General features: G+C 44.5%; 1 protein-coding gene and 1 pseudogene across 1 annotated transcript; one reads left to right on the forward strand and one right to left on the reverse strand.

The window, feature by feature from the left end:
- The first annotated feature begins 17 nt into the window (after positions 1-17).
- On the forward strand, positions 18-4843 carry EXOC8 (exocyst complex component 8). Its single transcript, XM_068547615.1, has one exon. The coding sequence runs from the start codon at positions 151-153 to the stop codon at positions 2326-2328; it is 2178 nt and encodes a 725-aa protein (XP_068403716.1). The 5' UTR covers positions 18-150; the 3' UTR covers positions 2329-4843.
- Positions 4844-7798: 2955 nt separating this feature from the next.
- Positions 7799-8407, reverse strand: LOC137767594 (transmembrane emp24 domain-containing protein 2 pseudogene; annotated as a pseudogene).
- Positions 8408-17285: the final 8878 nt, after the last annotated feature.

A 17285-nucleotide genomic window follows, 5' to 3' on the forward strand; every position in this document is an offset into this window, starting at 1 on the left:
GCCTGACGTTCATAGCCGGGCGCAGGCGTACTCGTCCCTCTTCCAGCCTGCTTCCGCAGCCCTGGAGTTGGACCCGGCTTGGGTGGGCCTCGACAGCGGCGGCACCGGCGACGGCGATAGTGACAGGGACTGCGTGAGTCCCGGACGGAAATGGCGATGGCGATGTCAGACAGCGGGGCGAGCCGCCTGCGGCGGCAGCTGGAATCGGACGGCTTCGAGGCGCGGCTGTACGTGAAGCAGCTCTCGCAGCAGTCGGACGGAGACCGAGACCTGCAGGAGCACCGGCAGCGCATCCAGGCGCTGGCGGAGGAGACGGCGCAGAACCTGAAGCGCAACGTCTACCAGAACTACCGACAGTTCATAGAGACGGCCCGCGAGATCTCCTACCTGGAGAGCGAGATGTATCAGCTCAGCCACCTGCTGACCGAGCAGAAGAGCAGCCTGGAGAGCATCCCGCTTACCTTGCTGCCGGCTGCCGCCGCCGCGGGGGCCGCCGCCGCCTCCGGAGGGGAGGAGGGGGGAGGCGGCGCGGGGGGCCGCGACCACCTCCGGGGCCAGGCTGGCTTTTTCCCCAGCCCCGGGGGCGCCTCCCGCGACAGTTCCGGGCCAGGCGAGGAAGGAAAGCAGCGCACTCTCACCACCCTGCTTGAGAAGGTGGAAGGCTGCAGGCACCTGCTGGAGACGCCGGGTCAGTACCTGGTGTACAACGGGGACCTGGTGGAATACGAGGCGGACCACATGACCCAGCTGCAGCGGGTGCACGGCTTTCTCATGAACGACTGTTTGCTGGTGGCCACTTGGCTGCCACAGCGGCGGGGGATGTATCGCTACAACGCCCTCTATCCCCTGGATGGTTTGGCCGTGGTCAATGTCAAGGACAGCCCGCCCATGAAGGACATGTTCAAGCTGCTCATGTTTCCCGAGAGCCGTATTTTTCAAGCGGAGAACGCAAAAATCAAACGAGAGTGGCTGGAAGTGCTGGAGGAAACCAAGAGGGCCCTCAGTGAAAAAAGACGCAGGGGGCAGGAGGAGGCAGCTGCCCCTCGAGGGCCACCTCAGGTGACTTCCAAGGCCAGCAACCCATTTGAGGACGAAGACGACGGCGAGCCAGCTGTTCCCGAGGCAGAAGAAGAGGAGGTGGACCTCTCCGTGGAATGGATCCAGGAATTGCCTGAAGACCTGGATGTCTGTATTGCCCAGAGGGACTTTGAAGGGGCCGTCGACCTGCTGGATAAACTGAACCATTACCTGGAAGATAGGCCCAGCCCACCTCCTGTGAAAGAACTAAGGGCCAGAGTGGATGAGCGCGTCGGCCAGCTCACTGAGGTGCTAGTGTTTGAACTGTGCCCAGGTCGGTCCCTGAGAGGTGGTCCCAAGGCCACCCGCCGGGCGGTTTCTCAGCTAATCCGGCTTGGCCAGTGCACGAAGGCTTGTGAGCTCTTCTTGAGAAACAGGGCAGCGGCTGTGCATACTGCGATACGCCAGCTTCGCATCGAAGGTGCCACTTTACTCTACATTCATAAGCTCTGCCACGTCTTCTTTACCAGCCTTCTGGAGACCGCCAGGGAATTTGAGACGGACTTTGCGGGCACCGACAGCGGCTGCTACTCTGCCTTTGTGGTCTGGGCGAGGTCCGCCATGGGCATGTTTGTGGATGCGTTTAGCAAGCAGGTGTTTGATAGTAAGGAGAGCCTCTCCACGGCGGCTGAGTGTGTAAAAGTGGCCAAAGAGCACTGTCAACAACTGAGCGACATCGGCCTAGACCTCACCTTCATCATCCACGCCCTCCTGGTGAAAGACATCCAAGGGGCCTTGCACAGTTACAAAGAAATCATCATCGAAGCCACTAAGCACCGCAACTCTGAGGAGATGTGGAGGAGGATGAACCTGATGACCCCGGAGGCCCTGGGGAAACTCAAAGAGGAGATGAAGGGCTGTGGCGTGGGAAACTTCGAGCAGTACACGGGGGATGACTGCTGGGTGAACCTGAGTTACACGGTGGTTGCTTTCACCAAACAGACCATGGGCTTCTTGGAAGAGGCACTGAAGCTGTACTTCCCGGAGCTGCACATGGTGCTTTTGGAGAGCCTGGTGGAAATCATTTGGGTCGCTGTTCAGCACGTGGATTACAGTCTTCGGTGTGAGCAAGATCCAGAGAAGAAGGCTTTTATCAGACAGAATGCATCCTTTCTGCATGAAACGGTCCTCCCCGTGGTGGAGAAAAGGTTTGAGGAGGGTGTGGGGAAACCCGCCAGGCAACTCCAGGACCTGAGAAATGCATCGAGACTGATTCGTGTGAATCCCGACAGTACAACGTCAGTGGTCTGATGCCTGGACCTGTTTATGTGTATCCGTGTATGTTGCTTATGGATTATTTATATTAAGTTGCAGTAGCATATTCTTTATAGTCTCAAACATGTCTTAAAAATAAAAGATGCCCTCTGGGATAGAAGTGCAAAAGCAAAAGGAGAAAGAAAAAAGTGTTAAATTAAGGCCATATGACCAAAACGCTGGAATTATTGAAATATATAATATGCTTTCCTTTTAAATTATGCAGCTCTCTAATGCATATATCACCACACTATAGCATTTCAGCTTATCCTTTGACTCACGACACCCTTTCTCACGGTGCAGGTTATGCAGCGCCGATAAACAATATCTGTAAACACAGAGTTTAAGTATGTCGTGAATGTCTCCCCGTTCACAAAAATGTTAGGTTTCTTAAAGGGTACTGTGCCATGTAAAACACCCTGCGCCCTATACTTCCACATCTTAAAATGCGTTTGAACAATTTGGGGGAAAGAAAGGAGTTGAGGAAATTGGTTTTAGGGTAAACGTTGGTCAAAAGAATTCCTTCGTGAAGGAAGCTAGCGTGCGGACTTGAGTACTCCAGTCCTTATAGAGCACAAGGGGAAGCTGTCATAAACACAGTTCCAACGTAATTTAAATGGTTCATCGTTTTTAGCTGCTAATTAGCAGCTTGATAACACTTGATTTGGGAGCATTTACTTGAAAATCTTAAGAACTGTCATCAATTTCTTGTTTTACATATTTCTGAGTTGTCTGAAGTTCCCCTTTAGAATATTAAAAAAAGATAAAAAATGAGACACATCGAAGAACCTGACAGCACTTTTGGTGTGGCTTACACGTAGCGGCTCAGACTTCATGCAAGTGGGAGAAAAGTTTTCAGATTTCAGGGTCTGGGTGGGTGGGAAGTCAGGGAAAATCCTATGCAGACCCCACAGCGTTCTTAAGTATGACTGCTTTGAGCAGAGATTTGTTCTTGTTTCTTCGTGGCTGAGTGGATAGTTTTCCGTGGCTAAGGGTAAGTGTTTTTTCGTCTCACAGAAAAGTGAGACAGTGTGCCCAAAGGAAGGAGGGGAAGAACCTTTGGTGACGCCTAAAATGCTCCAGGCTGCATTTCTCTTGTTTTATTTTTTAATTTTATTTGTTTTCCAAACTGAATATAATGCTTACTTCAGATTGTTTAGTAAACAAAAATAACTAAAGAAATTCGAGCTTCCCGAGGTTTCTAAACTTGCATCCATTGTATATTGATTATCTGGCCTTCCTCATACTTGGAGACAAACTGCTGCGACCCGTTTTCCCCCTAACTTACAGTTGTGATGCTTGTTCCTAAGTGTCATTTCTGATGCCGATGACTTCAAAAGGTCGTTTCCTTTATCCGAAGGAAAATAGTGGTATTAAGACTGTGGGAATTATGTAAAACCTAAAATAGCTTCTAATAGCAGGTTAGGGTTGTAAAGCTCCTTGACTTAATTACTCATATGCCTGACGAACCTCTTATTTTATATTTAGCTCTGCATATCTAAAAGGTTGGAAATTATCAAAGTTAAAGATTTTCTTTGACATTTTTTTCACATAACTTTAGCATTTGCTAGATAGTAACTGTAACTGGATATCTCAGTTGAACAAAAACAGTTATAATCTGCCTTTTTGTTTTTTAAGATCACTGGAAACTTGAATTTGATAAAAATGTTATGATTATTTTGTGCCGCTTAAAGTTTCTAAAATCATACTGTATGAAACATGTATTGTGTCAGTATTTGATGCTGGGTCCATGAAATGATACTTCTGAAATCAAAACTTCTCTTACGGCATGAAGTGATAAAAACCTCAGTGCGTATGTGCTCAGATGCTATTTAAATGGTAGACTCTTCACAGAACTGTCTGCTTTTTAAAACTGGAAGTACAGAATTTTCTTGTGTTAAAAGTTGTGTGTTCCTTAATCAGAGTTGTAGCTGGAGGAATTAGGCTGTTGGTGAATCAGGTCGTGTGGGAAATTGATTAAAGACCATCGATGTTGCAACGTGCCTTCGTGCCAGGACAGAGCAATTTCGCTGCATTTCCTCCAAGTGGGGTCAGAGCGCTTCTCTCTAGTTCTCGTTCAGTTAGACACCAAAACAAGGTCTGAAAATGGAATGCGGTTAGAGATTGCCCAAAAATATAGTACATACGGTATTATACCATTTAAGTGTTGATTGCCTTGTCTCGGTTGCTTCGAAGATAACACTGTCACTTGAGCTTGAAATCAGACTTGATTGAATTAATTAGTGTTGAAGAAAGACGCCCTGTGGAGTTAAGTCTGTTTTTGATTAAAGCCTCATTTCACTTAAGTGCTGAAAACTCACCTATTTTTGTTTAAAACACTACCTATGGTTGTCATCAGCACTTGTACTTTGCAACTTGCTTTCCTGGGATTGGGAATTCGGGACTTGACATGTAGTATAAAATCAGTATGTGTACATTTTGCTTATTGGTATGCTGTGATCTGAGGGAGTCTTGAAATGTTTTACCAAAATAAAGCTGAAAATTTTTCTTACACTGGATAAAATCGATTGATATTACAATGTTATATTTATTTCTTTTCTTTAATGAGGATTTAATATTGTTATGTTCATGTTACTGAAATGTTTTAAACGCCTAGGTTGTTTTCTACTTTTTGTTTTTCTGTATGAGGAGTAATAGGTACAAAACTGTTAGCTTATTTAAGTAAGTGTTCTGCTACTATCAGAATTGTGAATTAAGTCAGATTGCAACTTTTTACTATTCCCTTGAACGGGAGATTTCAGATGTACAAAATGTGAATTTACTCTAAAAACTGGGTGTTAGGGACTTCCCTGGCGGTCCAGTGGTTAAGACTGCGCGCTTCCAATGCGGGGGGGCGTGGGTTTGATCCCTGGTCAAGGAACTGAGATCCCGCATGCCACAGGGCGCAGCCAAAAATAAATAAATAAGTAAAAATAAAAATATAAAAAGTGGGATTCATAGCATCTGCACATCTTTAAGTGAAGAAAATATAATGTGGGCTATATGACCTAGGAACTAGGATCATAAATGACAAGGATCTCTTTTTTTTTTTTTTTTTTAAACGTGGATATTGCGGGAACTATCACGCATAATTGATTTAACAGTATTTAGCGAATGCTATGCCTCACATTGACTAAAATGCGGGGTGGGGAGGACAAAATAAAGTTAAGCATGCTTTCACTTAATATGCTTAAGAATTGGTGAAAATAGAGAATAAAAACTTGGAAAAAATAAATTAGCAAATGAAAGGCAAAACTGTTGCAAATTAAATTCAGCAAAATTAATTAGTTTATCAATAAATAATTGAATAATTGCAAGCCGTGTTGGAAAAAAAACCAAAAAAACAAGACCAAACAACCTGCGTGTCGCAGCTTAAGTGCCATGGGAATGCCGAGAAGGAAGAGGGCAGTGTTACTCTGAGGAGTTTGGAAAGGCCTCGTGGAATTGTTGGCCTTGGAGCAGGTCCTGGAAGAAGGGACAAGATTTAGGTGTGCAAGGAAGATGGGCATGCAAGTGTGAGCAAAGACACACAGCAGGCGCGCGTGCGTGCTTGGGACAGTCTTGTGAAGTAATGTCACTGTCACAGCGCCGTTGCAGATGTGCTAGAGATTTGAGGAGAGGAACGCTGTGTCTGTAATTCATCCCTACTAAGGAAGCTTCCATCGTGCAGAGGGTAGGAAGTAAGAAGTCCACGTCATCCTGCCCGAGCCCCCGGTGACCCCCTCGGCATAGGTGCCACTGGTAAGAGCTTCTCATACATCTTTTCCCCAGAAATTGGACTGTACGGCACCTACTGTTGAGCTCTTGCTCTTATTCGAGTGCCACCAGTTCAGTATTTCTCGGAAGTGCTCACATCAGTACCTCACCGGGCTGGATTTTTCTGTGATTGAACAGCACCCAGTCACAATGAATGGATCTGTCAGAATCGCGCACTTTCCAATTACTTTGCTGTCTTCAGGTTTTTTGCCAAAAATCCTGAAAAAAGCTCTCGGTGCATGTATCTTTGCTTACATGTGTGACTGTGTCTTAGGACACATTTCCAGAAATTGCTCGGCCAAACCGTACATTTTAAATTTAGGTAAATGGGACTTCCCTGGTGGTGCAGTGGTTGAGAATCTGCCTGCCGATGCAGGGGACACAGGTTCGAGCCCTGGTCCAGGAAGATCCCACATGCCTCAGAGCAACTAATTTACATCTTTTAACTCAATTTTGAACTGTTTTCACACACACACACACACACACACACACACGCACACAAATCGGCATGCAACAGTTGTCCTAAGGTAAAACACAAGTCACCTTAAAACTGTTGCACGTATTTTCACCCAAGGTTGAAAAATTGTTTATCCTGAACGTGAAAACCTGTAACAAATTTAAATTAGTTATATAAAACTCGTTACCTGTAGTTTTCTCCTTGCAAAGATCCAAAAAAAAAAAAAATGTCCAAGTAACTAATATACTTCAGTCACAGCATAATCCTGGATGATCCCCACACCAAAACTAGATGCTCCTTTAGTTTTAAACCCATCATCAGAGACCAAGAGAACATCATTTCGTTTTATACAAAACAAAATTCACATGTGCCGAAAAAGAAAGAGCCAAAAAAACCAGAAACAAAAACCCTAGTACTGACAGTAACGTTCAGTACACTAATTAGTGGCCAAAATGCCACTGATCAAAAAATAAAATAGTGGCCGTATATCACTGCAAAGAAATCCAAGAGGCTTTTAACCCTTTGGCATCAGAAATCCAGATTTTTCCAATTATGTGAATGCGTCCCTCCTACGTGCCAAGAATAGAGAAAGTGTGTGTGCCGGCACAGAAAGAAAAAGAACTACCGTTCACTGCACCACCCAGAGAATTGGCTTTAACAGAGACTTCTTACAAGGTTAGGCAGAAACCAAAAAATGGTTATTAGCTGCTTGTGTCAACAATTTTAAGTGGAGGTGATTGAGTTCTAAGGTTCAAAGTAAAACTTTAAAGGGGAAAAAGGTTAGGCTGGATAGAAAATGTCAAGACTCAGATTGTTGTTTCTGATAAGGACCCAACAAAATGAATCTTTAATGACTTGAACTGCAGGATAAGGGATCCCAAGGATGCAGTCATTTTTAGTAAAGTGCTATCAGTAAAGTACTATTCTGAGCAAACTGCATTTTATGATGACAACAAAAGGAAAGAAGATGTGGTAAGGACTATACACCTATATTCTACTCCCAGTGTTTGAGTTCTGGAAGGACCTGTATAATGAAGGAAGAATTCAAATATGAAATCATGCCAATCACATGTCAAATTTTCACTATAACTTTCCTAAAAAAGTGTTTTCCCCCAATATCTGTTAATCACAAAGAAACAGAAGCTGTGAATGTACAGTTCAGAAAATAAAAACGGAGAAACTAATGACATCGTTATGACCAAGATGTTTGGTAAACAGTGAATTATGAATTGGGGATCATCAGGAAAAGGCTTTTTAAACAACCCTCCGGACTTCAAAAAATCTCTCCAGGTAGTAGATCTGTCCCAGTGTCATAGCAACTAGAACAAGAACTTCAAAGAAGGACCAAAGGGCCACTCTGCTGTTTGTGCTGTCATTGACTGCTCTGTGTCTTCTCTCCCAAACTTCCATGTATTCCTGTTCATGCTTTACAGCCGTCATCGCCACTGCGAGCTCATTAATCATTTCGTCTAGCTTGTTCTGTTGAGCTTCTGTTTCCATGTCTTGTCCTTTTGGAGCCTCCCCAGTATCAACGGTGAACATCACTTTGTCTTTGGGGTCATAGTGGACATCCTATTGCTAAAACAAAACTTACTATGTTCCATCCACGTGAGCAGCAAATGTGTATTTCCCACTGGACTCCCGGTCTCCTTTATAAGTTCCCGTATTATCAGGCCCTGTAATTTCCACGTCGATGTCCAGGAAGCTGCCCTTGGCCACCTCCAAGATGAGGCCCATCTCAGTGCCCGAGGTGACCCGCTGGAAGAAGCACTCCTTGGCAGGCCCGTCGACGCTGACGAAGTAGCCCGAGGCCGTGGCCGGGAGGGCGGCCAGGAGTGCCAGCAGTTCAGCGAGTGTCCTCATGGTGGGGCTGGGTCCGAAGCCAGGACCCAAGACCGGGACTGCGGCTTCCAGGCTATTCCGATTGTAATAAGATTTATTCATTTTTACTCATCTGTGAAAAAAACTTACCAAGTTTTGCTTGTAATTTCTATGAGTGAGATTCAGCAACCTTGTATTTCCTTTTTTATTAAGCTCCCTACCTCTGTCCTTTGCCATTCTTTTCTTAGATGATCTTTGTCGTATGATTTTGTAGTTTATAGTATATTTAGGAAATTAATTTTTCATGTGTACTAAGTGTTACAGATATTTTGCCCCTCGTTTGTCATGTATTCATTTATCTATTTATTTATTTATTTTTGGAGTACAGTATATGTTAATCCATTACGAAGCCAGACTTATCTGAGTTTTTTCTGTGTGATTCCTATGTTTTCGGTCAGACTTTGAAAGGCCTTACTCACTTTGAGATTCCAAAAACACTCATGCTTTTCTTCTAGCAATTTAGTATATTGTAGTATTTGAAATTTTGCTCCGTCTGTAAATTTTTTTTTTTAATTTTATTTTTATTTATTTTATTTACTTATGGCTGTGTTGGGTCTTCGTTTCTGTGCGAGGGCTTTCTCTAGTTGCAGCAAGCGGGGGCCACTCTCCATCGCGGTGCGCGGGCCTCTCACCATCGCGGCCTCTCTTGTTGCGGAGCACAGGCTCCAGACGCGCAGGCTCAGTAGTTGTGGCTCACGGGCCTAGTTGCTCCGCGGCACGTGGGATCTTCCCAGACCAGGGCTTGAACCCGTGTCCCTTGCATTGGCAGGCAGATTCTCAACCACTGCGCCACCAGGGAAGCCCCTGTAATTTGTTTTAAAGAATGATGTAAGAATCCCATTTTCCCACAACTATCAATAATTAGCAAATTGCTGCAGTAATTTTGAATCATCCTTCTTTTTCCCCCCCTTACTTGAAATGCCATTTTAATAATTTATTATAGTTGTACTAGATGTGTATCTGGGTACATCTTTGGCTCTATGTTCTGTTTCACTGATATTTTGATTTCTGTGCCATTATCAACCTGTTTTAATTGTAGATTTATAATTTAATAACAACTAGGACTGGTCTCATTCTTCTGCTGTTTCAGTTTTTTCCTAAGTATTCTTACATGTTTATTATTCAAATTGCATTTTGAATAATTTAATGACATTCCTTACCATCCTCCAAAAGAGTTGGCATTTTGATTGAAATCATATCGAATGTAGATCAATTTAGGGAAATTTGACATCTTTATAATTTTGAATCTTCTTATTTATTTATGCAAGTGTACTTTCATATTTCAGCAGCATTTTCAAATTTTCTTCAGGTAGATCTTGCACGTTCTTGGTGAGTTTATTCCTCGGTACTTCATCTGTAATGCTTTTGTGAATGAAATCTTTACCTCCATTATGTTTTCTGATTGTAGGTAAGAAATGTACTGATGTTAGTTTTCTGGGTTTTTTTTTTTTTAAAGAGTTTTCCAGTATATAATCACATCACCCAAATAAGGATAATTCTACCTCCTAAGTTTTTATACATCTTATGGGGTTCTCTTAATATCCTATATTAAGTTGAACATCCAAGACTATGTTAAATCATAGTTTTTGCTTGATATTAATATCAAGGAATTAGAAATTATACCAGATATGTATCTACTAGAAGTGTTTTTCCTGTTTTTTTTTTTCCCTCAAAGCCTGATGTTGGCTTTTGATCATTACGTTAAGGAAGTGATCATCTCTTCCAGTTAACTAAGAGTTGTGGTTTTAATTTTTTTAGGTCAGGAATGCATGTTGAATTATCATATGAACCTCAGCATCTATTGAGCTAATCATTATTTTTCTCCTCTGTCATATTAATTTGGTAAGTTTTTAAGATAGATTTCCTAACACTGAACCACATTCACACTCTATGAATTAATTCTATTTGGTTGTAACACATAATTCTTTTAATATAGTGCCTGATTCTAATGAATATTTCCTTAGAATTTTTGCATTGATATCCAGTGCTTGTGTCATTCATCAGGTGAGTGTGTGCAGCATGATAATAATGATGGTGAAGTGATGAGACACATCCGCATTCCTTTTGATTCCTGAACAATGAGAATGAAAAATCATACAGTGTGACACAGGTGACTTGTGTCACTTCACGTATAATGAGCCACCCTAAGCTTCCAGGACAGTCAAAGCTCTTACAAGGAGGTAAGGAGGTATTCCATTGAATCTCTCCCCCATTTCACACTGTGTCAGAGATGTACGGGATACGTAAGCTGTCTGTATGTTAAATACATTCTGTATGTATTGAGAAACACTTGTATGTTTCATTCACACAGAATATTTGCATTTCATTTTTTCCCATCAACTTCCCTAGAGCAGTGTTGGGCATAACATAGATGATAAAAGCTTATTAAATAAATACTATTGAGCACATTTCTTTAATAACTAATGACAGTTCTCATTTATGAGGTGACTAGTTTGCACCAGGCCCTTTATTGCATGCTTGATCTCATTTGATCCTGACAATAACCTGGAAAATAGGTATTGTTTTACTCATTGGACAGATACAGGAAGAGACTCAGCAAAAGCCATATACCTGGCTAAGGTGTCTCCCCACTGAGCGTCACGCTGTGTTGAAGACCAGGGCCCAGGCCCAGTTTTTTCACTCTGTCATTAACTAGACGATCACTTATATACAGAATTATTTCAAGCTGGTGTTTCTAAGTAAAGTTTCTGAAGACAAAACTATTTTGGCATGTGCCTCAATCAGTGAGAATCAGAGGGCTTCCCTGGTGGCGCAGTGGTTAAGAATCCGCCTGCCAATGCAGGGGACACGGGTTCGAGCCCTGGTCCGGGAAGATCCCACATGCATCGGAGCAACAAAACCCGTGTGCCACAACTACTGAACCTGTGCTCTAGAGCCCGCAAGCCACAACTACTGAGCCCACGTGCCACAGCTACTGAAGCCCACGCGCCTAGAGCCCGTGCTCCGCAACAAGAGAAGCCACCACAATGAGAAGCCCGTGCACCACAACGAAGAGTAGCCCCTGCTCTCTGCAACTAGAGAAAGCCCGTGCGCAGCAACGAAGACCCAACGCAGCCAAAAATAAATAAATAAATAAAATTTTAAAAATAATAAGAAGAATTAGAATATCTGCATGAAAAAAATTCAAGTATGACAAGCAACGTGTGAACCTTTCTTTGGGGGACCATTGATCAACAATTACAATAGCCCAAGCTGTGTGGTATGCCCTTTTAACAGGTTATTTAATCTTCACATCAGTCTGTGAAGGAATTGCGGTTTTGTGAAATTAAATAATTTGCAAGTAATCCAACCTACAAGGGGGTCCCTAACTAAGTGGCCCAGGAGGGACTTGAACTCAGAGGACACTCCTCTAGGGCTAGTGCTCTAAGCCATTGAGCTGTGTGATTGGATCCTGGCTGATGTTGACATCTCACCAGGATAGATTGCTTTTTTCCAAAGGCTTATCCGTACACATTTTGGGTACTCTGTTAAAATTATACGTATTATATTATGTCAGAGGATATTATTACTTTTTATGATTTCCTTAGAAAAATTAAAGTGGCAGGTTTGAGTTAATGAGATAGTTAAAGTTAGATTATTGCCGTTAACACCAATTTGTACATCATCAGTGATGTTAAGCAGGCTCAAACGTGCAGAAACTGCATCGGGCATTAAGACGGGTGTAACTTAGGTCCCTGCAGAGGCGAGAGAAGCTCCTAAACCACTGGGCCGGTGTCATTTTTAAAAAAATGTATTTGGCTGCAGTGGGTCTTAGTTGAGGCATGCGGGATCTTTAGTTGGGATCTTTAGTTGCAGCATGCAAACTCTTAGTTGCGGCATGTGGGATCTAGTTTCCTGACCAGGGATCGAACCCGGGCCCCCTGCATTGGGAGCACGGAGCCTTAGCCACTGGACCGCCAGAGAAGTCCCCAGATGTCATTTAAGTAGAAAAGTTGCTGGAAAAGAGCTGTGTTTCTCGTGTCAACCTTCATTAGTTTTGCCTGATAAGTTGACTTACTTTCAGATTATTATACCTGCTAAACACATTAAACGAAGTTATAGAAGCCAAGCCAGAATTGATATTCGTGTCTGTGGTCTCATACATTGCTGGTGGGGATTACTGTAAACTGATTCGCTGGATAATTTGAAAATGCAGAATTATACAAGCCCTTTCACCTGGCAATCCAGTTCTGGGGATTTATCCTACAAAAATCTTCACGTACTTCCTAAATGAGGTTTACCCATTAAACAAACGTAGACGCGGTTTATGAACAAGTTTTTAAGAACACTTCCAGTCTCCGGTCCGGCACGTAAGGTGTTTGGAAGTTGCTGCTCTGTTCTAACAGGTAAAAAGCTGAACAGATGGGCTTCCCTGGTGGCGCAGTGGTTGAGAATCTGCCTGCCAATGCAGGGAACACGGGTTCGAGCCCTGGTCTGGGAGGATCCACATGCCGCGGAGCAGCTGGGCCCTTGAGCCACAACTACTGAGCCTGCGCGTCTGGAGCCTGTGCTCCGCAACAAGAGAGGCCGCGACAGTGAGAGGCCCGCGCACCGCGATGAAGAGTGGCCCCCGCTTGCCGCAACTAGAGAAAGCCCTCGCACAGAGACGAAGACCCAACACAGCCAAAAATAAATAAATAAATAAATAAATTTATAAAGAAAAAAAAAAGGCTGAACAGACTGAAAAATCAACACCTCTTCCTGGATCCATAAGAAGGGAGGACACAGGGCAAACAAATGCCCCCAGGATTGGAGAGACAGGCGGGCAAACACAGGGGGTCTCAGGTTACGGGACCAGAGGCTCAGAGTGAAAGCCACCAGCGGCCGGTGCCCCTGGTAGGACACCAGAGCTGGGCCTGGCGAGGTGCTGGCAGACCAGTGCAGACGAATCTGAGAGTTAAAAACTCCAGGGGGACGCAGTGCCAGGAGAGGGGGCAGTACTGTGAAATTTACCTGCCACCAAGCTCGAACTGTGAATATCAGAGGAAAAAATCCCTCAGGCTTCCGGCACGGGGAGGCGAACGGGACAACTGGAAATAGGATGGAGCGCTCTACTCTTAACAAGCCTGCCCTCAGGAGGAGCTAGTTAACCGGAGACTAAGCTGCCAGGGTACTAGCAACCTAGCTGAAGGGAGATCCCCAACTTCAGCCCACTCTCGCCATCCTGTCCCAGCTGAGCGGGGAGAAAAACGCTGAGAAACAGTTGTGAAGTTCACGGTCCAGGAGCACAGGCTCCTTGAAAGAAAGAGACGTAACCCCAGGGCTATTAGCAGGCTCCCACTACGCCCACACTCACCATCACATCACTAAAGGCCTCTTTCCAGCAGTTCCTGTCACCTGGTACAACAGGAAAAAAAATTGCAAGGCGTACCCAAAGGCAAAAAGCACAATGAAGACAGAGAGCCAGCATCAGATCAAGGAGTGGCAGGGATGTTGGAATGATCAGACCGGGGATTTATTACGACAGTCATTAATGTGTTAAGGGCTCTCATGGACAAAGTAGGCAGCAGGCGAGAACAGATGGGCAGTGTAAGCAGAGATGGGAATCCTAAGAAAGAATTTTAAAGAAGGCTAGAGATAAAAAACAGTCATAGGGCTTCCCTGGTGGCGCAGTGGTTGAGAATCTGCCTGCCAATGCAGGGGACACGGGTTCGAGCCCTGGTCTGGGAAGATCCCACATGCCGCGGAGCAACTAAGCCCGGGTGCCACAACTACTGAGCCGGCGCGTCTGGAGCCTGTGCTCCGCAACAAGAGAGGCTGCGATAATGAGAGGCCCGCGCACCGCGATGAAGAGTGGCCCCCACTTGCCGCAACTAGAGAAAGCCCTCGTACAGAAACGAAGACCCAACACAGCCAAAAATAAATAAATAAATAACTAACTAACTAAATAAATAAATAAACCCAAAGTTAAAAAAAAAAACCAAACAGTCATAGAATTGAAGAATGCTTATTAGTAGACTGGACCCAGCTGAGGAAAGAATCTCTGAGCTGGAGGATGTATCAACAGACACCTTGAAAACCAAAAAGCAAGGAGAGCAAAGACTGGAAAAAAAAAAAAACAGACCAGAATATGCAAGGACTGTGGGACAACAATTATGGGTAATATACCCCTAATGGGACTATGAGAAGGAGAAAAAAGGGAGAAAGAAACAGAAGAAGAGATTGAACAAGTTTTTATTGTAGCGTTTTTTGTAACAGCAAAAGATCAGAAACTACCTGGGACTTCCCTGGTGGTCCAGTGGGTAAGACTCCACTGCTTCCAACGCAGGGGGCCCGGTCCAATCCCTGGTCGGGGAACTAGATCCCGCATGCATGCTGCAACCAAGAGTCTGCGTGCTGCAACTAAACGTGCCGCAACTAAGACCCGGCGCAGCCTAAATAAATAAATATTTAAACAAACACACAAACAAAAAAAGATTGGAAACTACCCAAGGGCCTATCCATAGGGGACTAATTTAACAAACTTCAGTGTTTACATACAATGTAACACTATGCAGCTTAAAATGAATGCCTTCTCTCTGTACTGATGTGGAAAGGCGTCTAAACTATGTTGTTAAATATACAGCAAGATGCAGAATAGTGGGATAGTATGCTACTTTAAGAGTGAAAAAGGAGAAAATTCAATTGTATATTATATTTAGCTAAGAGTGGACTCATCATAAACTGTAATTGGATTAAGGGGATTTGAGGTTGCTCGTTCCTCTAGTGGTCTGCCAGAAGCAAATACCAAATCTTTCACTGAGGATGATAAAATTCTCAAAGAGTCTGTAGTTTTTTTATGTACAGTGTTTAGCCCTCAAATAAAAATAATGAGGTCTATGAGGGAAAGAGACCATTTGATTAAAACCCAAGAGAAACAATAGATAATAGAAAGAGACTAACAGAGGACCCAGATAAAAGAGTTGTCAGGCACAGACTTTAATATGTTCTCAGGAATAAATAACAAAATCGAGAGTTTCTCAGAGAACCGGAAAGTAAAAGCCAACAAACAAAATAATGAAAGGGAGAGCCCAGAGCTGTAAAATTCAACAACTGAAATTGAGAACTCAATAGATTGATTTAAGAGTAAATCAGGGACTTCCCTGGCAGTCCAGCGATTAAGACTTCACCTTCCAATGCAGGGAGTGTGGGTTTGGTCCCTGGACGGGGAGCTAAGATCTCACATGCCTCGCGGCCAAAAAACCAAAACATAAAATAGAAGCAGTATAGTAACGAATTCAATAAAGACTTTTAAAATGGACCACTTCAAAAAAAAAAAAAATTAAAAAGGAAGGGTAAATTAGATTCAGCATTAGTGACCTGGAAGGTAGGTTAGAAAAAGATATTCAGACTAAAACACAAAGAAACTTTTAGAAGGGGCCTCAGTGACACGCGGAATGCGGATAATTAGAACCTCAGAGGAAAAGAATATTATTTTCAATTTTCGTCTTTATTTTCTCTTTTTGCCCTAATTTGTGAGAAATGTCTTCATCGTCCAACCTTCTACTGAGTTTTTCATTTCCTATCTGTTTTCATGTTTATTTTCCCTGAGCTCTCTTTTTGTCTGACTGTGCCCTTTATAGCGTATCTTTTATCGCACGGAGGCTATTAAGAATATGTGGTTTCCTTGTTGTCACTATGAAGGTGGCCCTCGGGCACACCCCAGGGTCTGGGTTCTCCACGCTGGCGCTCCTCACCCTGCCCCGCCTGGCGCCCTCGCCCCCACCCAGCGTCGATTTCTGGACTCAACAGTAGATGGAGTCCCGCAGGACAAACCGCTCCCCACTCCCCTGGCCCCAAGACCTTCTTTCTTTTCTGAAGAACTTCAGGGCCAGGTGCAGGAGGCGAGAGGCAGTGGGCAGGAAGCAGGCATCTCTCCCTCCCGCTCCTTTCTTGGGGCCCTGCTTCTTCCTGAAAATCCTATTTTCTGCCTTGGGTTTAAATCAGTGAAAACAAAAGCCAAAAAGCCTAAGAGGGAAACATTTTGCGGGTGATGTTTCTGCCTTCCACCCCACTGCTGACTTCCCCCAAGACAAGGAGGATGAAACTGGATGATCTGAGCGGTGAGAAAGGAAAAGAAAAAAACATATGGAGAAAAACGAAAACATCGAGAAATATTCATCCACAGGTGTATATAGCACATATATATACTGGGTCTCACCAGGATGGTGATTTTAAATAAAGAATGAGAGAGAGAGAGAGAGAGAGAGAGAGAGAGAGAGAGAGGAAGGAGGTGATGGGTCTTGGTAACGATAGTAAAGCTGCCGTCCCAGGGGGAAGCCCTAGCAGCCTCCCCGTGGGAACCTGTCTCCACTCCAGGGCGATTCTGTCCTTAGCTGGGTCCCAGGGCATCTTAAGTGACCCACCCCTACCCCTTGGACCAGCAATTTTGCTGCCCCAGGTCCTGCCCTGAGCAGCCCTGGGCCGTTGCCTGGGCTCCTGCAACTCCATCCCTTTGGCCTCTGGCCTGAGATTGGACGTTATCGTCCTGTTAGCCCCTAGTCGTTTCACGAAAAGCATTTGGGAAATGGAAAGAGCAAATGGAAACGATTTAAGTCATCACGTCACGGCAGGTCCGTGCAGCTCGCTTTCCTCGTGGATAAAGAGAGGATGATCTTAACGGGCACGACCGCACGGTCGTCCCGAGGATCAAACGAGCTAACACTCGTCAGGCTCTCGTGACAGTGCCTGGCGCGGAGCTGGCCCCCTGTAAGCGCTGGCCAAGCAGAAGCAGTCAGGCCCGGGTTGTACCCCCGAGGGACCTGGCAGGGACACAGCAGCCCAACGAGTCCTCGCCCACGTCCCGACCTCAAGCCCTTCGGTTCAGAGGTTGCTGCACCTGACAAACAGCACAATGGGTTAAAGGAAGCTTCAGTTTTCT

This window comes from Eschrichtius robustus, chromosome 7 (assembly GCF_028021215.1).
Source record: "Eschrichtius robustus isolate mEscRob2 chromosome 7, mEscRob2.pri, whole genome shotgun sequence".
NCBI classification, from domain to species: Eukaryota; Metazoa; Chordata; class Mammalia; order Artiodactyla; family Eschrichtiidae; genus Eschrichtius; species Eschrichtius robustus.